The 25285-nt window shown below is 34.2% G+C and overlaps 2 protein-coding genes across 10 annotated transcripts in view; both read left to right on the top strand.

Annotated features, from left to right (window-relative positions):
- Window positions 1-17942, top strand: part of LOC106871408 (N-acetylglucosamine-1-phosphodiester alpha-N-acetylglucosaminidase) — a 32928-nt gene extending 14986 nt beyond the window's left edge. For all 3 annotated transcript variants that reach the window (XM_014917831.3, XM_014917833.3, XM_052972017.2), the window contains exons 5-11: window positions 4508-4616; window positions 5583-5711; window positions 7233-7432; window positions 11782-11958; window positions 14171-14296; window positions 14995-15064; window positions 15842-17942. In XM_014917831.3, the coding sequence (XP_014773317.1) occupies window positions 4508-4616; window positions 5583-5711; window positions 7233-7432; window positions 11782-11958; window positions 14171-14296; window positions 14995-15064; window positions 15842-16073 (1043 nt within the window). In that variant the 3' untranslated portion in view covers window positions 16074-17942. The remainder of the gene's footprint in view (window positions 1-4507; window positions 4617-5582; window positions 5712-7232; window positions 7433-11781; window positions 11959-14170; window positions 14297-14994; window positions 15065-15841) is intronic.
- Window positions 17943-21568: 3626 nt separating this feature from the next.
- LOC106871418 (uncharacterized) overlaps window positions 21569-25285 on the top strand; it is a 20498-nt gene continuing 16781 nt past the window's right edge. For 2 of the 7 annotated variants that reach the window (XM_014917850.3, XM_014917849.3), the window contains exon 1: window positions 21569-22947. In XM_014917850.3, the coding sequence (XP_014773336.1) occupies window positions 22874-22947 (74 nt within the window). In that variant the 5' untranslated portion in view covers window positions 21569-22873. Of the gene's footprint in view, window positions 23015-23182; window positions 24136-25285 lie in introns of those variants that run through there. The other 5 variants (XM_089361333.1, XM_014917853.3, XM_014917854.3 and 2 more) reach the window with 5 other exon arrangements.

Here is a 25285-nt window from a genome sequence, read left to right as displayed (position 1 = left end):
CATTGTAGTTATTAATCAGAATCTCTGCTGATGATACTGTTTACTATTAAACTTAAATTATTTGACTGGAAATTAGTTGTCTGTTAGAATTACTTGTCATTCACAAAGTTGTCTTGTTAATGATATTTAAGTGTGGTTTATAAGGTGGTGAACTGGCAGAATCGTTAGCATGCCAGGTGAAATGCTTTAGTGGCATTTTGCTCATCTTTACGTTCTGAGTTCAAATTCCACTGAGGTTAACTTTGACTTTTATCCTTTCAAGGTTGATAAAATAAGTACCAGTTGAACACTGTGGCCAATGTAATCGACTTGGCTCTTTCCCCAAAATTGCTGACCTTGTGACAAAATTTTAAAGCAATTTTTAAAGGTGGCGAGTGTGCAGAATAATTACCGCATTGGAGAAAATTCTTAGTAGCATTTCTTCTGGCTATACATTCTGAGTTCAAATGCTATGATGGTCAATTTTGCCTTTCATCCTTTCAGGGTCAATAAAATAAGGCATCAATTGATCACTTGTGTTGATATAATCAGCTTGCCTACTCCCCGGAATTGCTGGGCTTGTGCCAAAATGTGAAACCAATATTTAAATGTGGTTGGTAACTGCTTTTATTTGCTGCATCTAGGAGTTGGTAGTTTATCAACTAGTAATCATTAGTAGTGTTCAGCAGGTCACTCTTCAAAATTCATGAATATTTAACAGTAATGTACATTTTAATGCCAATGATTTTGAATCCCAGTCACCTTCAGAACAGAGATAGAGGGATTAAGACAAGGGAAGAACAATAATAATTCAGACTAATTTACTAACAAATCTTAAAGCAAACATTACAGTATTTGCGAACCCTATCAGTAAAAATTTTGATTGTTTTGTTTTAGTTTAGTTTGTATTAAACTAGGTGTGTGAGATTCTGTAGGAATAAGCGTGCTCAAGATTACTGTAGTTAATTTAAGAGTCTTAGTATAAGATTCTTATCACAACATAGATCTACTTATGAGAACTGTCAGAGGTTTAATTGATGTTAGTATCGTAATTGTAGATACCATGAATGTAAGAAAAAAAGATTTGGAGAATTGCACCAGAAATTTTAATTTGCTAAGTTTTCCTGTTAGACATAGGAACACGTTCAATTTTAGTTTACAAATACTGTTTCTACATTTTTATTGTCCTGACTTTAGAGTTCTTCCAAAAAGATATCTTTTCTCCCAACAATACACAAATGTAGCTCATGTTCTCGCATTTTACTATTGGATCAGCACCTTCACCCAAAAGACAGTAGAATTACAGGTACACAAGCCTTTATCTGGAACCCTTGTGGACAGTTGTGTTCTGAATTTCCTATTCTTCTAGATTTCAGAACAAAAGCTGCCTCCCCCAGATTGTAAACTAGACGTCAGAACAGATGTCCTACTATGGTAACAAAAGCACATGTATATGTTCTCACAATCAGAAGGAAAAATAAATATTTGTAGAGTAATATGCTGGTAAATGAAATAGTGAGATAATTAAGATCACAAATACCTAAATACATATTTTGGGATAATTTAAAACAAAAATACAAGATCCACAAGTACCAGTATACACATTACCATAATATTTCTGCAGAGAGACACATAAGTATTCGCACTAATTTGAATAAAGAAAGACTACAAATGGTATTACAATTTATTCATATGCTAGATCCATAAATTAGTTCAAACTAAGCTAAATATGTAGCTGCAGTTAAGTTGTAGAACAGGGTCCGTCAGTGTTACCAATGTCATCATCAGGTTGCTGGCAAACCTCTGATGATAGGCCAGGAACGGGATGAAGTAGCATTACAAAGGATGGCATTTTCAAAAATTTCAAGTGTCATCTGTCTCATTAGCATAGGTTTCTGTCTAAGCAATGTCTCTTTAATCGAGTAAACTCCTATAATCTGTTGCTCACTGATAAATGCACGTTGTTCAAGGCCAGCCATTTAACTGATCACAAATTTTCACCACATCGTCTGTATGAATTTTTTCACCTGTGTGCTCTGTGTCATCATCATTATGATCTTCATTCTTATCCATATTTAACACCATTTCAGCAATTTCCCCATCACTCAAAGAATGCACAACAGGTGCATCGTTGTCAATATTTTGCATTTCTTCAATGTCTTCTTGATCACTTACAATTCTGCACGATAAACTTTTAGCATAAGTTACAAGTTTTGATACCATCTTCTCATTAGTGTCACGAAATCCTCCGAACTTGTTATCTTTTGGGTCGTTTTCATCAAACATTGTTATTGGCCAAATTCTGTGTCAGGAATTGTTTCTGTTGATTTAACATCATTCTAAGCATTTGCAACTGAGTAAATGGCATCCTTAACAGTGAACTCTTTCAGGTAGTCTTGCATCCTTATTCTTTTATGGACTGCATCAAGCACACCGCTCATAAAAATAATTTTGACAGTTGCTCTTCATGGAGCATAAAATTTCTTAGTCACAAAGCTGTAAAACAGATATCACATTGGGAGGCAAGTGAAAGCCAAAACATTACTTTACACAAGAAATTCAGCAGCGAGATGTGCAAAGCATTTGTCCAGGAACAAAATAATTTGTTTTCTTCCAGTCCGGCTTACTTGCAATAAGCTTGTACTACTTGTACAAAGTAATTATTGAACCAATCAGAAAATATTCCTCGGGTTACCCATGCTTTCTTGTTTGCATAATAATGCACAGGTAAATTAACTATGCCTTTCAGACACTTCAGACATTGGCTTTTTCCAATGACTGCCAACTTAACCTTGTGTGTGCCTGCTGCATTAACACATCCAAGAACAGTTGACCTTTCCTTAGCATCCTTAAAACCTTCTGGTGCTGTTTCATCTACCATTAAGGCTTTTCTTGGAATGTAGCACCAGTACAAAGCTGTTCAGGAGAAAGGTTTTCATCAGATACAGTCTTGGCAAATCCGTCTATGTAATTTTTCTGCAGCTTCATAACCAGCAGAAGCTTTTTCACCACAGATTTTCAGATATTTTACACCATGATGCTTCTTAAATTTCTGCAGCCAACCTTCTGAATATTCACACTCTCCTTCAATGTTCAATTCTTTATGATATATTCTAGCTTGTTTCATGACCAACAAACCATTCAGTGGCATACGTTTCCTTCTTCATTGTCGAATCCATTCTAGCATGGTCAAGTTCTTCATTTTTTTGCCCTATGTAGTGTTATCCTTTTTTTTTTTTCATCAATTTGTGATCACTCTCGCTATTAAATTTCAGTAAATTGTCTTTCTATTTCTTTAAGTCATACACAGTGCTAGTTCTAACACCATATTCTTCAGTGAGCTGCCGCACAGACACACCACAATTAAGTTTCTGTAGTAATTCCGCTTTCTGCGTTATTGATAATGCTAAATGTTTCCTTTTCTTTTTCTCACTGTTATCCATTGGGGTATCTGCAGTTCTTTTTGACATTTTCAGGGTAAATTATAAACAAAGTCACAAGAAACAACATGAAGACAGCAAACAGCAAATGGACGTTTTCTCTCTACAAGTGCTGGGCCACAACTGACACTTGGCAGTAAATAGCGGCCAGCCTGCCAAGTATTGCCATGTCATACCTGAGTGAGTTGGGTCACTGTGGCCAGCTGTTTGCACACCAAACAACCCCTGTTATGACATGCTCTACCCTCCACAAAAAAGTTCAGTTTTGGGGGCTTTCCGGATTTTAGATTTCCAGATAAAGGATTGTGTACCTGTATAAGAGTTTTATGTAAAAGATTTTAGTAGCTGCTTGAACCACTACTGGAACTTTCTTGAATTTTTACTCTGTCTGTATGAATTTAACTTCATATTTGGATTTGATTTGCAAGGTTTTTGACATGAAATTGTGTATCAAAACAAATCCTTTTTTTTTTTTTTGCATCTTGGGAGGGTCATTATGTTAATAATAATAAACACATACACTGGTTTAATACCACTTCTTTATTGATAGTCAATTGGTTAATCATTTAGCCAGCTAACTAATTGATTGAATGATTGGCGCCTGTGCAGGTGGCACATAAAAAACACCATTTGAGCGTGGCTGTTGCCAGTACTGCCTGACTGGCCTTCGTGCCGGTGGCACATAAAAGCACCAACTACACTCGGAGTGGTTGGCGTTAGGAAGGGCATCTAGCTGTAGAAACTCTGCCAGATCAAATTAGAGCCTGGTGTCAAATCGTTCAACCCATGCTAGCATGGAAAGTGGACATTAAACAATGATGATGATGATGATTAATTGCTTAATATACTGGTATAACAATCAGTTGTTTGTCAAAGTCTTTTAATTGCCATTCATGACTTCATCAATGACATGCCCTCACTCTTTCCGGTGTGCTTTAAGATATACCATTTGTACTATATTGATCAAGCTAAAAGCAAAATTAAAACATAGTTTTACTTTGCCTTTTAAACTGAATATTTATATTTTGTTTCACTTCTCTTTTAATCAAATTCTCTTCATTTTATTTATATATGTATATATATATTAGGTAATATTCAAAGATTTGTATCTGTGATATCTGCACGTAATGCTGTTGGCCATGATAAAGAAGGCAGGGTTATTATGGTGCAAGTAGATGGAGAAACAGGCAAACATGGGTAATTAGAAAATCTTTTGTTTCTTACATATTTGTTATGGTAATTTCTTGATTAGGTAAAAAAAAAAACTATATTTTTAGAGAAACATGTGATGTTCATGCTTTTCTCAAGGATATTAAATGTGTAAATGAAATCAAAATATATCAGTTGAATATCAAAATCAGGTCATTGTCTTAATTAATCAAAAGTTGATTTCTTGTTCCTTTGTCTCATTTATACTATTTTGTGTCTATTTAATCAAGCAAGAGAAAATAGTAGAGAATCAAACTGGATGAAAAACAGTAACCAAGTTACATACTCTGAGTCATGTAACAACTCTTAAAAATAACTGTAAAATTGATAGTGGTTGGAGGAGTTATTTTATTGTAGTGAGTTTTAGTATAATATGTTTATTAAGGGAAATGGATTAGCAGAATCTTTAGAGGACTAGGAAAAAAGACGCCTTGCAATATATATTCTGGTTATTTATACCTTAAATTCAAATTCTACTGAGGTTAGCTTTATCTTTCATCTTTGTTGGGGTCCATAAAATAAAGTGTCAATCAAGTACGGAAGGACAGATGACTGACTTACTTGCTACCCTCAAATCTGCTGGCTTTGTACCTAAATTATAACTCATTATATATTAGTTCACTGCTGTGTAGCTTTTGGAGGAGTTGTTAAATAGATGCTAGAGGTGTTGTTTGAGTTGTTAGATTAGAAGTGTTGCTAGATAGTTATTGGAGAAGATTGTTGTTGAGGAATTATTAGATAGTTGCTGGGGTTGTTATTAGATGGTCAAAATATTATCAGTTTTGGGAATGAAAATTAATGCTTATATTTCAACTATTCAAAAACACCTTTTATAAAAATGCCAGTTTTGGTATTAAAAAAACATTGTTGTTTTGGTATCATTATTGATATTTGATTGATTTCATATTATTATTATTGTTACTAGTTTACACATTTTCTCATCTGTGTTTACAGCATCAATTTGTATGAATTGGCTGACCTCATGAAAGACCTTGGTGCAGTCAATGCTATCAATTTAGATGGTGGTGGCTCAGTTACACTTGTAATGAATGGAACTTTGGTCAACAACCCATCAGATATGTGGTAAGTGAAAAACTTTGATGTAACCCTAGTCTCAGTTTTGAAATTAAAAATGCTACACAATTAAAAAAAATATATGTCCTTGTATTTCATAATTTACTGAAGAGACAACTATGCATCATCATTGTCGTTTAATGTCCATTTTACCATGCCTGCATGGACCAAATGGAATTTGTTGAAGCAAATTTTCAACAGCCAGATAACCTTCTTGTCACTAACCCTCGCTTGTTTCCAAGCAAAGTAATATTTCTCCGTAGCCAGACAGGTTTTTCACAGAAACAAACTTCCTTGCTAATATGACAATGATGTTCATTTACAACCTTCACATGTCTACACAAGTGTACACAACACATACACACATGCACACACACACATACACATGGCAGGCTTCTTTCAGTTTCCATCTACCAAATCTACCACATCCTCAAGGTACAAGAAGGTGAATGTCAGTGAAATGATACAGAAGATTGGACAGGGAGAGTGAGCAGAGAGTTTATAAGAGTGTAAGGGAGCAGAGGGGAGGAGAAGGGCAATGCAGTGAGTAGTTAACACAGGTATGTAGAGGAGCAGCAAGATAGCAATGATTCATTTAGCAGTAGAGAGGACAGGAGAGAAAGATAACGAAGCAGTGTTGAGCTACAAGAGAAGCATGAAGAAGAGACAAATATAGTGCATGAAGAGATGTAGTTTGGTTCATTGAGGTGGTGTGTGTGATCGTGATGGCACCTGTGCCCAGCGTCGCCTTCCTGGCACTTGTGCTGGTGGAACGTGTAAAAAAGACATTCGAGCGAGATCGTGCATGCTGGTGGCACGTAAAATACACCATTTTGAGCGTGGTCGTTGCCAGTACCACCTGACTGGCCTTCGTACCGGTGGCACATAAAAGCACCCGCTACACTCTCGGAGTGGTTGGCGTTAGGAAGGGCATCCAGCTGTAGAAACTCTGCCAGATCAGATTGGAGTCTGGTGTAGCCATCTGGTTTGCCAGTGCCAGTCCCCAGTCAAATCGTCCAACCCATGCCAGCATGGAAAGCGGACGTTAAACGATGATGATGATGATGATGATGTGGGTGGAATATACAGCATTTCCAGGACTCAGTTTCATTATGTATGTATGTGTGTAAATGTGTATGTATATGAATATATTTGTGTGTGTTGGTTTGTTTATGTGCCCATAACTTAACAGTTCAACAAAAGGTTCCAATAGAATAAGTACCCAACTTTAAAAAAATAGGTGCTAAAGTTGATTTATTCAACTAAGCCCTTCAAGATGGTTCCCCAGCATGACTACAGTCCAGTGACTAAAAATAACTAAAAGGTGAAAGATGCAGCATTAGGTTTCCTATCATTTAGTTTTGGCAAAGACAAAGAATCCCTTTGTTGCCAACAATTATCTAAAATCATAACGAGAAACAGTAAATATTAACCTACAATGTTATATGACATGTATTTTGAGTGAAAATTGCTTTTCTTTTTCTGTTTGGTTTTTATGTTGTTTATTTTTTTTTATTTCTTTTTATTTAGTAGTGATAAGAAGTTTCGATGTCCTCGTGAGGTGTCAACAATACTGTGTGTACATGAACCTCTTTGTGATCCCACTGACTGTAATGGACATGGTCAGTGTGTCTTTGGTCGTTGTAACTGTTCAGGTTTCTGGTCAGGTGATCAGTGTCAAACTGTTAAATGTGAAAATGACTGCAGTGAACATGGGAAATGTACAGAAGGTACGTAGAACATTCTTGAAATATTTCAAAATTGCTTCAATGAACATGCCTCATGAGACAATAGTATGGACACTCCAGACTAACCAAGGAAAAAGTGTTTGTATGTATGCATGTGTGTATATAAATTTTGAAAGTTTACTAGCTAAATATGATCTCAAATAGCCAACTACATACCAAGGCTAACATGAAACCAATAAGAGAAACTGTTGAAGCAAGGAGATGGAAATGGTTGGGTTGAGTCTGTTGCCAGGATCGCTTTGCAATGGGTTCCACAAGGTAAAAGAAGACATGGCCAACCAAAGGAAATGTGATGCAGAACAATAAAAGATCTAAAAAGCAGAGGGTCAACTATGGAACAAGCTGTTAAGGATGCTTTCAGTGTTAGAAGGTGGGAAGATCTTGCTGTCACCTCAAGTGCCACAAAGCACAATGAAAACCGAATGAATGAATATATCTTCAGTAGTTCGTATATCCCCCCCCCCCCAAAAATGGAGACTTTAAAACATAGCAGTAATATATTTAGAAGGTTGTTTGTGATGGCCAGTCAAAGAGTGACCATAGGTGTGAAACTAATGATCACCTTCTGACCACACAGTTCTATATTTAAGAGATGAGGAATTATGTACATTATTTACATTTGATGGATATTTGTCCTCATCTTGTGTTAACAACAAACAAGATGAGGACAAATATCCATCAAATGTTAATAAAGTACTTTCTGACCAGTCTTAACAAACAGCCTTCTAATTATCATCATCATTTAATGTCTATTGTCCATACTGGCATGGGTTGACGATTTGACCAGAGCTGGGGAGCTGCATCAGACTCCAGTCTGATTTGGCAAGGTTTCTACGCTTGGATGCCCTTACTAATGCCAACCACTTTACAGAGTATGCTAGGTGATTTTACATGGCACTGCTTGGGCGCATTTACGTGGGGCTGCACAGGTACTTTTGTGGTGCTGCATAGATGCTTTTATGTGGCACTGCACAGGTGCTTTTGTGTGGTGCCACACAGGTGCTTTTACATGGTACTGCATGGGATGTATGTATATATATATGTATATGTGTGTATATATATGTGTATATATATATATATATATATATATATATATATATATATATATAAAATCAAAATAACCAACAGGATATCAAGTAGTGATGCAGTACATAGAATCAGTTTAATATTCATTTATGTACTTAATTAATTACTTATTAGGTGGTTTCTATAAAGACTACTCAGGGCATTTTCTTATTGAATAACTGGAAAGATAAACATGCTATCTATAAATTAATTGTAAGCAATGTATCAGAAAAAAATAAAGACATGTACAGATACACACTCATTTATATATGTGCACATATACACATACACAAATATTTATACGTTTATATGGATATAGTATAATCATCTCGCATAGACTTAAGTAACTGAAAAATATCTATTTAAGAGCAAGAAAAGTAATAATTTATAAGGGATAAGAGGTTAATAGGTAAGGATATCAAAATAAGAATTTATAGAAAATAATAAGAAATACATATAACCTACATTTAAAGAGACAGGGGATTAACATTTGAGGTAGGGGAGAGATAAAGGTAACCTGAAAAGTGGGGGTAATAGGTATGGATGTAGTGAGGACAGTTAAAGGTATTCAGACTGAAGAGATTTTGTAACTTGTAATGTTACAGGTGCTATTGTATGTATGATTTTATAGTTTCTGTGGGGTATATAATTTAGTTAAAAGGAGACTTATTTTTACAAAGTCACTACAAATATACATAATATGATCAGTAGGGTAGAACATCATAGGAACGAAAATAGTGTAATCACCAAAATAGGATGAAGTCAGACTAACTAGGCAGGAGTTGTCAAGTATGGCACCGATAATTGTTAGTTTCGAAAATACTTAAATCTACGGGTGATGTTATACATACATGATACCCTTAGGTTTAACCTATTATTAATCAGGTTGTTCTTTTCCCTATACTTAAAAATCTCATAAATATCCATAGAGCATAGCTCACACCCGTATTGATTATCTCTATAAGGCTGCGCTCTCCATATTAAATCCCATTTAAGGCTACACTCGATCCTGCTTTCCTTCAGTTCCCAAACCTTGCTAGATAAGGATGTACAATTGGCTTTTTGTTTGAGTCTAAAAGATGAAAAATGGTTATTGATACATTTTTTCATATTTATCAAACATCCTCTATATATAAAGTTATCAGCCTCAGTTTTGATTGTACATTTATTAATTATGTTTTAGATTAGACATCAGCCTAATAACAGACAGTGGGATTTAATTCTGAAATTGCAACCAGGAGCATAACTACTATTAACATTATTTTCAGTTACTTAAGTCTATGCGAGATGGTTATACTATATATATATATATATATATATATATATATATATATATATAAACGTATAAATATTTGTATATGTATAAATGTGTATGTATCTGAACATATATAAATGTGTGTATATCTGAACACATCTTAATTTTTTTCTGATTCATGAATTAAAATTAATATATAGATAGCATGTTTATCTTTCCAGTATTCCATAAGTAAATGTCCTGAATAGTCTTTATAGAAACCAGTTAAGTAAATAATTAAGTACATGAATCAATATTATGCTGATTCTATGTAATCATTCCTTTTTAATGTTGAAAATTGATATATACACACATTTTACCTATTTTGGTTATGATATCATTTTTGTAAATCTTGAATTTTATTTTTTATACAACATAACAACATAACAATTATTGATTTTAAACAATCACCCATAGTGCACCAAAATAAAATTTCCACTGTATTAACATCTTAGGTTTTTTAGCGTCTTGCTCCTTTAACTGGTAATTAACATCATGATTTAAAGTCTTCCCCCACCCAGCCTCTTTTTATAGACAGTTACTTTATATCCAATTGACTACTGCTAATGTCTTCTTTCCTCCCTGAGGAAAAGAGATAAACATGACAATATTTTTGACCATACCTAATCATGAGCTGTCAACTCACTCTTGTCCTTTATTCATAACAGACACAGTCTTCTAGTCGTAGATTTAGTAGTTGGTAAAGAGATAAATGAATTAGAAATGAATTACAATCCTTTACAACACTATGACTCCAATAGGCTTCATGCGATTCTTGGAAGTGTAGTGTATTCTTAGCTACAATAGCGACAACATGAATTACCTCCATTTTCTTGCTCTGTTAAAATATTTGAGAAAAATTATATTAATGAGTTCGACTGGTTAAGATTCTATTTATTTATTGTGCAGCTGAATATGGTACTGCATTTAAATTAATGTAATGATTGCATTGTTCAATTAAACGGAGCCACTTGAAATGGTTGTACTTGATATCCTGTTGCTTATTTTGATTTTATTCACCTTACTTCGAGACAGATTTGGTGCTTCAACTTAAGTACCTAATTCAACTGAATCTCAGACAATTTAAGTTTGCATTAGCCAATGTGTGCTTTTGTTTTTTAGACAGTGCGGTGTAATTTGAGTGAGATTTGACTGCTGTTTCTACTAGTCTTTTTATCCAGTATTAAGTGTTGCACACAAATGTAACTTAAAGGACATTCATGCTCATATACTTTTCCAGCTACTGTTGATTATTTCCAACATTTTTTTATTTAATAATGTAAAGGAAATGAAAATACTGTATCACTGTAATTTTTTTCTTTTTAATTTGCATATAAATATCACCTGTTCAAATTAATACTTAATACTATTAACACTCATAGAAAGACATTTGGATCACAATATCCCATTTGTTTCTTCACTAAAATACAGCATGATTATGCTTAGTTAGGAATATGCTGTTATCATTATAACCAAAAAGACATCAAGGTAAAAGAAACAAGTATTGAACTAAATGCCTTACAGAAATTAGATTAGTTCTAGATTCTGAGATCAAATCATGAGAGGTTTCAGCATTTCATCTCTCTAGTTTTGATGAGATAAATAGCAGTATTATACTGATGTTGATTGACTTAACTACATCTTGTCTATTACAAAATTTCATTTTGTGCCTTGTCAAAAGAATTCATTATTATTATCGCTCAGAATAAGGCAGCAAACTGGCAGAACCATTATTGCACCAGACAAAATGCTTAGCAGCATTTCTTTCTGCTTTTTACATTCTGAGTTCAAATGCTGCCAATGTCAACTTAGTATTTTATCCTTTAGTGGTCAATAAAATAAGTACCAGTTGAGTACTGGGGTTGATGTTATTGACTTCACTTTCCCCTCAAAATTGTTGACCTTGTACCAAAATTAAAAAGAATTATTGCTCAAAATATTGATTTAATTGTTCGTATTTTATCATTATTAGCTGGTTGTCTTTGTACTGAAGGATGGATGGGGGATGATTGTCATATTCCTTGTCCACATGGCAGATATGGAGTCAACTGCAGTCAACTTTGTCTCTGTCAACATAATTCTACTTGTGATCTTTCTACTGGTGCCTGTACATGTCCACCTGGATTTGTTGGAGAATTTTGTCAAGAAGGTAACTTCATTGTTTTTATTATAGTTGTGTAATAGCCTCATTTCTGTTCCAACTGATCATAGTTGTTGTGGAATTTGTTGATTACATTTACTTAAGAAAGCATGGATATGGCTAATTAGATATTCAGAAAGAACTCATAATTTTTTAATAATTAGTGTACAAATATTTAGATGTCTATCTTGTTTGTTTGAGTTTAACATCAGCGTATGAGTGCAGTTCTAACCATGGTCAATTCATTTTTATTGTAAAGTATGTTGCCATATAATTAATGAGTTATGTGATCCCCATTTCAAAGATTGTAATGAGTTTGTTGAGCTACATTTCAATAGTACATTGAGCTAATTGAACATAAAAACTACTTTAGTGATTTTTGTAGTACCTTCTTTGAAGATAGTAAGAAGTCAATTACATTGATCATCTTTCTGCTATGTTAAGACCTACTGACTTCTGTTGATCCCATTTTAAAATATATTGCTGACCACCAATAGAGTTTCAAAGATTTATTGCATGTATACAGTGTTAAGTACAACAGCCCTTTAGTCCTCTGAGTTTTCTGATTTTGTACCACCTCTACTCAAGCACATCTCACTCACTTGGCAGTCCATTCTCTCTGTCCACCATTCTCTCTCTTTCCTCCCCAGAACATTGGTCTACTAGAAATCCCTCTCTGCACATTTCTTTCCTGCAACCTTTAAATTGGAACTTTTCCAAGATGAACATCAATATTATCTCTGTACTAGTTTTGGAGAGCTTTCCGAAGTCATGGATACAGACCCTTCCTCCAAACCAAAGTAATAAATAAAAAAAATTAAAAACCAAGCAACAAATGTGGTAGCTGTGTCAACTGGAAGTTTCTACTAGAGCTGTCTTGGTTGAGAAATGAACAGTAGGAAGATTTTGCTAAGTCTCTTGATTCTAGAACACTTCACAACCATTTGGGTGGTATGCTACATTGTAGACACTTGTTGTTGTTGCTATTGTTTTAGCCCCAGGTTAATTTTGATCAAGCAGATCTATGATCAAAAGTATTTCAATCTTGACTATCTTGATTATTCAGACACAGTACGCCTCAGACTACATTATTCAATTTGTCCTTTAAAGAGGAATGTTTGGCTACTACTTTTAGCAAGCTATGATACAGAACACACGCTCAGTTTACCTTTGTGTCATGAGACCAACATGCTGAAATCAAAGTAGGTGTACATTTGATCACTTCAATCAGTATAACAATTCACATAAAAGGTTTTGTTTCTATTACCATTTGGAAAGAACGTGGCCGTTGCCAGTACCTCCTGACTGGCCTTCGTGCCGGTGGCACGTAAAAGTATCCACTACACTCTCGGAGTGGTTGGCGTTAGGAAGGGCATCCAGCTGTAGAAACTCTGCCAAATCAGATTGGAGCCTGGTGTAGCCACCTGGTTCACCAGTCCTCAGTCAAATCGTCCAACCCATGCTAGCATGGAAAGTGGACGTTAAATGATGATGATGATGATGATGAAAGAACATACCTATGAAGATGGTATTTGTTAGCTTAGAACTGGTAGATATTAACCCTTTAATATGGAGCATCAAATGGATCAAGTTCAGATTTTGTGCATTCAGAGACCGTAATTGTACTACCTTAACTATACAATAGTCGGATGATCCAGTGAAGCAGGGATAGTAATGACAAAGTAAACATATGTACACTGGTGTACTCGGTCAAAGATATGAATCAGTGATGAAGCTTAATGAGTACAGACAGATCAGGAGTGTAAACAATCCAGCCTTTATGTAGAGTTAGTGTGTGAGAAGTGCAAATGTTAAAAATAGTCTTATGCATTGAAGTTACTGAGAATGATGACTTCAAAGAGATAAGTTGAGATTGATGTCATCAATGCAATGCTATGTTTAGGAAGTTGTTATGTTAGTCAGAGATGCAAGTAGCTGAAAATTCTAAGTCCTGTGCTGAGCTGTATTTCAAAGCATATTAATATTCTGCGGTCACTTTATTAGAAGCTACACTTTAATGCACACCAGTATTCCAAAGCTGTCCTTTTTCTTGGATTTCAGTGTCAAGTTCGCTATTATCTCAAAGCTAACCATTGGGCAAAACATAATCATTATGTCACAAGAAAATTGTTAAGAACCAATGAGCTGCATGTTTTCTTTTAACCACAGTTGATTTAGTTTTATGATGTTTTTAATGCTTGAAATTATCCTTCATTTATAGGCTGTCCTTTTGGTTTCTATGGTGACCAATGTAAACATGTCTGTATGTGCCCTGCTGCTTGTGGCTGTGATCATATTACTGGAAGATGTATTATATCTTCAGCTTATTCCAAACATATTTTTCAAGGTGAATTCCCATAGCTTTTTATTTCCTCTTTTTTTTTAATATCTGTTAATAGACACATTATTTGTGAATTCAAAAAAAAAAAACTGGTCGTGAACTACTGGCTTGTATGATCATGGGTTAAGCTTATTACAACCTTTGTGCTAAGACTCTTAGAAAGCACTCAAGTCTGTTTACCTCAGCTGGCTTGACTGCAGATATCATTTTACTGTTGAATAATTAACAGTAGGAATGTCTACTGGTTTATTTATTATGCCAAGATTATAACCTATTTCATAAGTACAAGATATTGTTTGATCTCGGCAATTGTCATGTGGGGTGGTAAATTCATAGGCTACATTGTTATTTTGTATGTCTATCAGAAGGATTGATAGTACTCATGGTTGTAGTTAATGCTGGAGTACTAAGGGTGGAGGTGACTTTAAATTTAATAATCAGTATTGCCTTAAATTTTATAAAGATTTCCAATAGTTAAGTAACATTGTTTTGTATCATATGTAAACTTTTGTACCTTTTATTCATATATTTTCCTTTCCTTTTTCTCCTCTCTCTCTCTCTCTTGTCTTAATTCCCTTTCTCCTCTCTCTAGCTTTGTGTTTTGAAGTAAGATAGTGTTGTTGAAAGTTTGAGTACAAAAAATAGTTCACTTTTTTTTGTATTTTGGCTGATTATAATCTATAATTTGGTTTTATTAATTATAGCCAGTAATTGCCTTGCCCAAAAGATTATACAACATAAGCATTTAATTGTGGACAGAACGAAGGAATACAGGTAACTCTATTCTTTTTATATACAGAATGACATCTACCATAATTTGAATATTTGTGTCACTATACGCCAATGTCTTACTGTTGCAGTTTTACCTTGTATTTCTGTAGTTCAGGGTAAGGACCCCTTCTTCACCCGAAATATAGAAATACAAGGTGGAACTGTAACTTTGTTTTGTTTGCTTTTCCTTTTGTAATTTACTTTGTACCTTCTTGCCTTACACAACAAATCCCTTTAAAGTTATACCATACAATCCTTCACCAAAACTACCTCATTTTAAATAAAATTATATTCAAATCTGTCTACAGTGTAAAGAAAACATATTTGACATTAAAGATATATAAAAGCATGTAACCTTTTGTGTTTTTTAAAGGTAGTAGGATGTGATTTGAGGAAGATTTTAGCTGGTCAAGTAACTATGCTTTCTTATTGGCTCATCATTTGAGTATTTTGCAATACTTGATGCCAAATTACATAGTGATTCAAACCTGGATTTTCCATTCACTGAATACCAGACTTACATGGCTTGCACACATGCACACACACACACACACACACACACACACACACAGTTGAGAGGTCCCTCTATCTTTTTCATATAGTTTAGTTGACAAAATACCAGCTTCCCATTTTGAAGATTATCAGTGTATAAATGGACAGCAGTGTGTGTTTTTTTTAACCAAATCTATAGTCATAGCAATGCTGAAAAAAAAAATAATAGAGACCCTTTTTCAAAAACTCATTTATTTAATTATAATGTTTTCTATTTTATTTTCCTAGGTTTTATGTGTATGGTTTCATTTCAATGAGTATTGTTGCGGCTGTTAGTATCCTCATTTCATGCTGTTCAATGTATACTTTGTACAAAGACGACAAATTCACCTGCTTCAAAAAATGTAAACTACCTCAGAAGAACGTCAAAACACACAAACTACTGGATAATTCTCGCATTTATGATGAAGATGAAGACAAACTTATTAGTTCTGAACTTGATTTGACAGATGAAGTTTAACGAGAAATCATTATTCTTTGTGTGTATATACAGTATGTGTTTGTGTGTGTGTGTGGTATTTGAGTACTCTTTTTTCCACCTTGTTGCACATTTTATGTGCTTACTCCGGTATATATATATATATATATATACACACACATACATACACATATAAGTGCATATGGATGGGAGATATGTATGAGTGTGTGCATACGAAAATGTGTAAAAGCTTGGTTCCAGTTTGTATTCCAGATAATGTGTAAATGGAAGATTTTAAAATTAAATGAAATCATTATATAAAGATTTTTAATGCCTTCATAGAATGAAGGAGAATTTCACAAAATGATGCGAGCTGGACAAGTGACCATAGTGTCATCTTTGTAAACTTTACTGAAGTCTGTTTAACTGATAATTGGAGGCATTCTTATTTTAAGTTCAGTGGTTATCAATAGGATGACCTCTCAACTATAAAACAGCACAGCAATATGTAAATGTGCAGATTTTCAAAGCCCATCCAAGATTTATAACCATTTTAAACTCAGTTTGGTATAGTTTGAATAAGCTTCCACTCTTACTTCAAAGATGAATAGTTAGCATTAATCTATAATGGCATTGCTTGTGACCTTTTGCAAGGCTTCCCAGATTCATGAGGTGAGGAAAAATTGCAACATATAGGTTACGACAGTAGAAAGCAGTACATTAAGGTATTGAGTTTATCTCAGACTGAACACTGGGACCAAATACTTGCACCTGGGCCATGTAATGGTGATTAAATCTGCCATCCTGATATAAGTAAAGTCCATCCGACAGGCTTCTGAACAGTTTCCATCTTTACAAATTCTCTCGCAAGGCTTGGATCTACTTGAGGCTATGAGAGAAAATACTTGCCCAAGGTACTGCACTATTGGATGGAACCCAAACCATGTGATTCTAAATGATCTTAAACTTACAGCCATATTTATTCTGTGTTCCTCTAATTGTTTCAAAAATATTAAGGCAATATATCTGAAGAATTGGGTTTCCATGCCAGCTTAGACAAAAGTTCCATAAATATTCTCTTGTGTCTAAGTTATATGTTCCCAATACATTTCCAGTATATTCCATATTCTTATCCTGTATGGAGAAATAGGGTTTTTTTGTTTGTTTATTCTTTTGATATGAAAGTGTTTCGTAAATACTGGAAAATGTCACATTATTTTCTGTTTCATTGATAATATGAAAATGTTCTGTCTTTTAAGAGATGAAAAATGTATTTTTTATATGAACAAAAATGAAGAAGTGGCTGTATGTCTTTGTGTTCGTCCTCCTTCACCACTTGACAACTGGTGTTGGTTTGTTTATGTCCCCATATCTTAGCAGTTTGGCAAAACAGACTAATAGAATAAATACCAGGCTTAAAAAATAAGTACTGGAATCAACTTGTTTGATTAAAACCCTTCAAGGTTGTGCCTCCGTATAGCCACAGTCTAATAACTGCATCAAGTAGAAGATAAGATACCACCCTGTGTCATTATTACATTAGTGTCATTGAGTTGTTGGGTAGCTCCAAATATTTTATTTTTACCAAATGCTTTAGGAACTAGTGTGGTTTCTTACTGCTTTCACTAAGGCCAGGTGAAGATTTAAGCCCAGCACTTCAAGCTAATAAAATAGTCGTGCATGTATTTTATTTGTGATAAAGTATATCATCGTATGGTACCTATTTACAACTCGAGTGAACAGGTCCATCAACATTTGACTTCACCAATCAACCATTGATGGGATATTTACTGCCAACATTTTTACAGCATACGTTAATACACTGTCATCTCTACTAGCTTTAACTCTTACATTTTAGGGTGCTAATTTATATAAGATGGTTTTCATGGTGATAAGAAGACGAAAGAAAAATTTATATTAATATGATTATAATTTATATTGATATCAACAATCATTCTCCAGTTTAATATAAATGCTTTGTTACTGAATTTATTTTTTAAAAAAATTATAATAAAATGTTTTTAAGAAAATAATGAAGATAATTATAATACTGTTAAATTAAAGTGAGAAAGGATTTTCAAATTAAGACCATTACAAAAATGAGAACATTTTTTCTCTTTTTTATTTGGCAATATTATCATCTTACAATCTGTTATACAGATTATTCAAAATGTGTATATATATATATATATATATATATATATATATATATATATGGTTTGCGTTTATTTTTCTAATTGTTTCTTATTTAATAAATGAAATGAATATTCCAATAAAATATTGAAAATATTAAGTTTTTGTTTTTGAAAATGTCTTTGTTTACTTGCATCATGTTTACAAATATTGATTTGTCTTTTGAATACATGATCAACATGATGAAAATGACTCATGCTAGGTTACCATGAGCAAAAAACATAATCATTCATGTAGAACCTTTCATCAGAGACTGTAAGATTCTTTCATAAAATTCTGCCAGAAACATTAACCATATCTTCTACTCATGGCAAATTGGCATGCCTAATAATTTGCTTTTCTATATAGACTTCTATTTATGCTGACTACCACTTGTCTTCCCAAGAATTATACATTGGAAATATTGTTGTTATTTATTGCAAGAATTAAATAATTAAAAGCTTTTTAGTATTTAGTTGCAGTTCTTAACATCTGAGTTTGAATCCCTCAAAGACAATTTTGCTGTTCATTCTTCTAGGATAGATAATATATATATCAGTCAATTACTAAGTCAGTAGATTTCAGTCTGATCAATATAATTGTTTCCTTCTTCTAAAATATATGACCTTGTGCATATGTGAGAAACCAATTAATATTAATTTAATAGTTAAGGTGGAAAGCTGGCAAAATCATTAGCATGCCAGGCAAAATGCTTAGTGGCATTTCATCTGTACTTATGTCCTGAATTTAAATTCCACTGAGGTTGACTTTGCCTTTCATCCTTTTGGGATCAAGAACATAAGTACCAGCTGAGCACTGGGGTTAATGTACTCGACTTACCCCATCCCCTGAAATTGCTGGCCTTGTGCCAGAATTTGAAATCATTGTTAATTCAATAGTTTCCAGTAAATTCAGTAGTTACAAATTTCTTTAGGCAATGATAAATAACTGAGACCTTTGGCAATACACTGTGCTTAAGTAGGAGGCCCATCAAACCAAGTGAAATTATAGTCATGGTAGATACTAGTGTCATGCAACTGGCACACATGCTGGTGACACATAAAAGCACCCATTACTCTATCGGAGTGGTTGGCATTAGGAAGGGCATCCAGCCATAGAAACCTTGCCAAATCCAACTCATGCCAGCACGAACAGCAGTCGTTAAATGATAATGATGACTTAGAGGTTCTTTATAATTTGTGTCACATTCTAAAGAGTCTCTTCTCTGTGGTAACCAGTTTCTGGGAAGCCAGATTCAGTATTGTTCTTTCCTCTTTAAGAACTTCAGTGAAAAAAAAGTTAGTCTGGTGTGATAACCTAACAAAACTCACTACTTATTGTAATGCCCTATTAGCTGTCAAACCACTCTATATTGATTTATGTTGATAGGGATTTCTTTCCCCCATCACATTATATTAATTCTTGTGTTCATTTGAGTTCCACTATATCTCCTACACTCTTCTTTTTCTACATTACCAACCTATTACCTCTAATTGTACATATTCTGATGCAGATGACACAGTTATCTTTCCTTAATATTCTGCAAACATGCATTTATATTCAGCATAGCTATTTGTCATGAGATATGCATCATCTCTCTGACTAAAAGCTTTAGAGATACAAAATCAGTTCTTATTAACTAGTACTAAGAGACAGTCACTGCATATAACAATGACACAACACTACATCCATTATAAAAGCTTCAAATTTTCTTGAAATGCTAGACCTCTGCCCTAAAGAATTGCTGATATCCACTAGGTAAAAGTGCATCATACACTAAAGACTGTACTGCACACAAATCTAGGGATATGTGCAGTTAGTATGCACATAAACATTCTGTACATAAAATAATAAAAAATATGTGAGGTAACCTTACACACACCAGAATATTGCAACTACTAGCATACAAACAGAGTACTATTCCCACATCTGGACACTGCAGTTGTTACACAAACAACCTCAACAGCACCCAAAAGAAGACCAGCCTACTGATTGGCTAAGATTTACTCCCGAGCACATTACAATAACTGGTCCACAGACTTTCTAACTCCACTCATTGTGACTACAATGGACTTTGTACTCCTGAAACAGTTAACTGCTTTCTACCTCCACCCATGCCCACCTGACCCTCCTACTCTCTCTGGAATTTCTTCCATGCCCACATTTTTTCCTGCAGGCATCAACTTGTAGACGTTTAAGCTGAATATAAACTGCATTGATCTCTCCAGTCAGAGATCCTGCAAAACTCAGGGGCACAGCCTGCATAAGTTACAAAGAAAACCTGTCATAACTTCTATTTCAACCTTTCCAGCTGTGTTCTGTCAGCACAAACTCATTTAATGCACCCCTTCTCATTATCCTTACTGTATTTTACTCTCAAAATTTGATATCAAATGCTTTATCTAAAGCCTGGTGAGGTATATTACTGAAAATATGTACATACTGCTTCATTTTGCTTATTTCTCTACTAATTACATATTTTCGGGGGAGGGGGGAGTTAAAAATTATTTTTACTGTTAATCTTTATAAATTGTCTTTTTTCTCATAAAAAATTCTAATCAAAAAAAGAAACAAAGAATATAACAAAAGTTGGGATATAATAATCGCAATAATAAAATCTACTCTTGCCTTGAAAATAGATATTTATTTTGATTTTGTAATTAAGGTGTCCTATTGTAGGATACTAACTAAAAAAAAGAACCCATCTACTTTTATCTATCTCCACAAATCTAACCTACAAGTCAGCTTCAACATCCTGGAAGAGGGCTAGATATTTTCTTACTTTGCTTAATTATGCTTTCTCTCATACAGGTGAGAGTGATTTCACAAATTTGTGCATTTGTATATTGTTAGAACATGTGCTAACATCAAGTTGCTCTTCCTCCTACAAACCCCACTAGTTAATAAGAAAGAAATGTTTCTGTTGGCTAGGTAAGCTAATCATGAGTAGAATTATAAGCTGTATAGAGGCTAATTGCAATAGTTGTAATATTGATTTCAAACTTAGGCATAAGGCCAGCAATTTTGGGGAGGGAGTAAGTCAATTACGTCAACCCCAGTGTTCAACTGGTACTTATTTTATCAACCCCAAAAGGATGAAAGGCAAAGATGACCTTGGTGGAATTTGAACGCAGAATGTAAAGACAGACAAAATGCTGCTGAGCATTTTGCCCAGTGTGCTAACAATTCTGCCAGCTTGCTGCTTGTGCAATATGTTCAACAATCATTCTTTTCTCAAATTACTTCATTTCAGATATGCTCTCAAAATGAATATTCTTATTATGGAGCTTTCCATGACCCTGTGTGTTATAGCCAATCAAAATTCTTCTTTGATTACATGTCTCACAAGTGTATATGAGTGCAGGTAGGACAGTGTCACTGAAGAGACTAGTACACAGGGTCTTGTTCTGCCTTGTTTTGAGCACATCTTTTATTGATTTAAACACCTTCCATCTTCACCTTATTCTTGAGATTTCAGTACCCAGGCCTTGGTACATATTAAGAGTATGCCCCAAACAGGCATACTTCTATACCTCCTTGATTTCATCACTTCTCCACTTCTATTTGGTTCTGTTTTATGTTTTCTGACAGCACATATTTTGGTTCCATACAGTTTGTCTTATGGCCTATTTCTGAGCTATAGGTGTCCATCTCTGTCAGCATGGTTTGCTGCTGATCTGAGATAGCCATATTATAACTAGGCAGGCCATGTTGCAAGGTTCACAAACAACAAATGAACCTGTACAGTTATTGAGCAGTATCCAAGAGATGAGAAAAAGTTTCTCAGAAAGTCTCCACAATAATGGGAAAATAATTTAATTATATAACTTCTGTGAAGATGGAAAAGAAGGACACGAGAAAAAATTGGAAGCACTTGTCACCAGTGTAAAATATCAAACAGTTTGATTAATACAGGTGATAATGTTAAATATCCTAACAACTTAATCTTGCAGTAATGTAGATATGGTGTTCTAGCAACATTACACAACTCACTTCGTGCAAATATCTAAATTTACACACTCTTCCAACCCATTATGAGCTAGAGAAATAAACATGTAAAAATACATTACTCCTTAAAATTCCAATCCATGCTAACATGGAGGATGGAATATTAAATGATGATGATGCTCATAATGTACTTGAACAAAATTATGAAGAACCAGCTGTTGAAACGGATAACTTCACAAAGACATGCAGTATTTGATTAACAAAGCACAATCTTTAACGATCAATTAATGTTCGCGTTAAACATTTAATGAACAGCAGGAAAAACGCTTTCTAACTGAAGACAAACGAGTTACATACAACACAACCCTCAAAATAATGAATTCTTTATTACACTTGGGAGACTTGTATCAATGGCCTATTTTATACTTCTCTAGAAAATTTCTCACACCCAAATACACGAAGTTAGTGTCAGTTGCGACAATTGGCACTAGGTAGCGGAAGTAGTGTTTGTCCGGCTTTACCAAGTCACCAAAACCGGAGTCTTTACGAAACCCCTCCCACCTACTTTGCATACGCCAAAGAAAAGAAACCAGGCTAAACTTTCTGGGATACGCAACTTATATCACCAATTATAGAAGAAAAACTTTATTTAATATTTCAGTTTTATATTACTGTAGTAATTTATTTTGTTATAGTTACTGTGTGTTTCAACTGATTTCATCATGGACTGGAATACCAATAACCGGTCAACAGTTTCCACCCAGGGTCTACCGCCGTTCCCTCGATGTTTCAGCAGGTCTGTGACAGCCATATTACTGATTATATATACAACACTTGTTTGATTCTCCAATTACAACTGCCATGTAAAGTTTATTTTCATTGTACAAAAAAATATATATATAGCTATAATGGTACTTTTTTCATTTACAATATAAACATGAAAAAATGTGCAGACATATGGGAAATTAATTACTGATAATATATGATATGTGATGTATGTGCACGAGTGTGTGTGTTTATGTATACATGCGTGAGTGTATGTATGTGTATATGTAAATGTGTATTTATGTGTGTTTATATGTAAATGTGTGTCTGATTTTGATACTGTCATATATATATGTGTGTATATAATGATGACACGGCAATATATATCTGTATATTACGGATACCGATATTTTTGTATTAATATAATAATTTTTTTATATTGTTCGGTACAAAACCACAAATTAGGGGTGAGGATGAATATGTGACTTAATCGAACTTTAATGCATTACTGGTGCTTATTTTGCCGACCCTGACGGCATTTATACTCCGGAGCACAAATCGTCGTCGCCGTATCGTTTCTGTCGTCTAATGTGCCCTTTTAACAATAACTTCTATCATAGACACAATGATCGAAAATTTAGGGGAAGATCTAATTGTTTAATGTTTCCACACTATATCAGTAGTTATTACCTACAGTTGGATTTGAACTTAGACTATAACAGAAATACCGCAAAGTATTTTTTTTTTACCATGCCCTATTGATTTTGTCGCTCCGCTGCTTTGATAATTTTCTTACACAGATACAATCCTACTGATTTCATTGTCCCAACTCTTGACTCGTACTTTGTCTATCGGCCACTGGAGAATAAAGAACAAAGTTGGCCTCAGCTGGATTTGAACTCAAAATATATATATAACGGGTGCGACAGTATTTATAATGTAAGAATTACATTTTTATTAATGTTATCTATAAGAACATAAGGCTGAAAATTTGGTGTGAGTAATACAGTCGATTAAATCGATCCCAGTTCTTGGCAGGTAGTTATTTTCTGAATACCGAAAGAATTTCTTATACTGGTATAAACCCATACGTTTGGAGAAAACAATACCAGCTGATGAAGTTTCAAGAGAATCCCTACACACAGTACTTTCTGCTCACCTCCACTCCTCATCAAGAATCTGAAATAGAATCTTTTCAAGATGTAAACTAACATGAATTGTGAGTGATTTACTGTTGTAGTTTTTATTACGTAACCCAGCAAACTGTTCTATTCACTAAATAGCTCTTTGAAGGAAAAAACTTTTTCTTTCATTTCAAATACTTCTATAATGTCTCCTTGGCATTCAGGCAGAGTTGATAATGTTCTAGTACACTCGAAACCGAATCCGTTTTTTAAAAAAAGGGAGAGAGAAATAGGGTTTAAAAAAAAAGGCAATGTCCCCCTATTTTTCACAACTTTTCAGTTATGCTTTTCTTTTGAAAATTTGTTTTTCAGGTTTCTGTTTTAAGCATGCGAGATAATGTTTCTTCAAAATTAAACATAACATAGATAAAATTTTAAAAGATTAGAGGTAGCTAAAGTTGAAAATTTACGACAGGCGTGAGATGAACCCCACCCCCTCTATTTGTTTGTTTGTTTTTTAATGCTTAAAACCTACCGATCCAAGGAAATGACATGTTTTGACACACGAGATAACTTGAGACTTTATTGTGTCTCCTCTTTGCTGCCTCTAAAATTGTAGTGTCTAGATTTTTACATCTCTCTTCAAAAGGCAGATTTCTTAATTCTGGTGGTGGGGGGGGGGGTTGTGCTCTTCGCTGGACACTTTCAACAGTTAACTTGTTTTCACTTTTTATTACATGATTAGCCATTTTAAAATTCGTAATTATATGTATTCCCATTTTTTCTTCGTTTCTCCTGATTTGTTGTTAAAAGTTTTCCATTCATTGCATACTACTACCTCAAGTTACGATTTCCTCTGTGCAAAACTACATTTTTCAACATTAAAAAATGGCATTCGTTCCATTTAACCCCTTTCCCCAGTCTATTTAAATTTCTCTCTATATTTTGTAAAGATCCACAGTTTGTAAACATCTATTTTTTGCTTCATCAACAAAAATCTTGCATTTCCTCTGTAACAAAAGAGTCAATGATTATATAAGCATCACCATTTAACATCCATGTTCCAAGTAGGCATGTATTGAATAGTTTGACAGGATGCAGTGGGCCCAAGGACTACTTCATGCTCCAGTATCTACATAAGCATGATTTCTACATGGTTTTCTAATGCCAGCCATTTTACCAGCATGTGCTGGGTGCTGTTTTTTTTGTACCACTAGTGCCTGAGAAGCTACTGTGCAGTTTACA

The sequence above is a fragment of the Octopus bimaculoides genome, chromosome 1 (assembly GCF_046866305.1).
Source record: "Octopus bimaculoides isolate indiv1 chromosome 1, ASM4686630v1, whole genome shotgun sequence".
NCBI lineage: Eukaryota > Metazoa > Mollusca > Cephalopoda > Octopoda > Octopodidae > Octopus > Octopus bimaculoides.
Note: the sequence above shows the minus strand (reverse complement) of the source record. Positions and strands in the feature narration are given on the sequence as shown.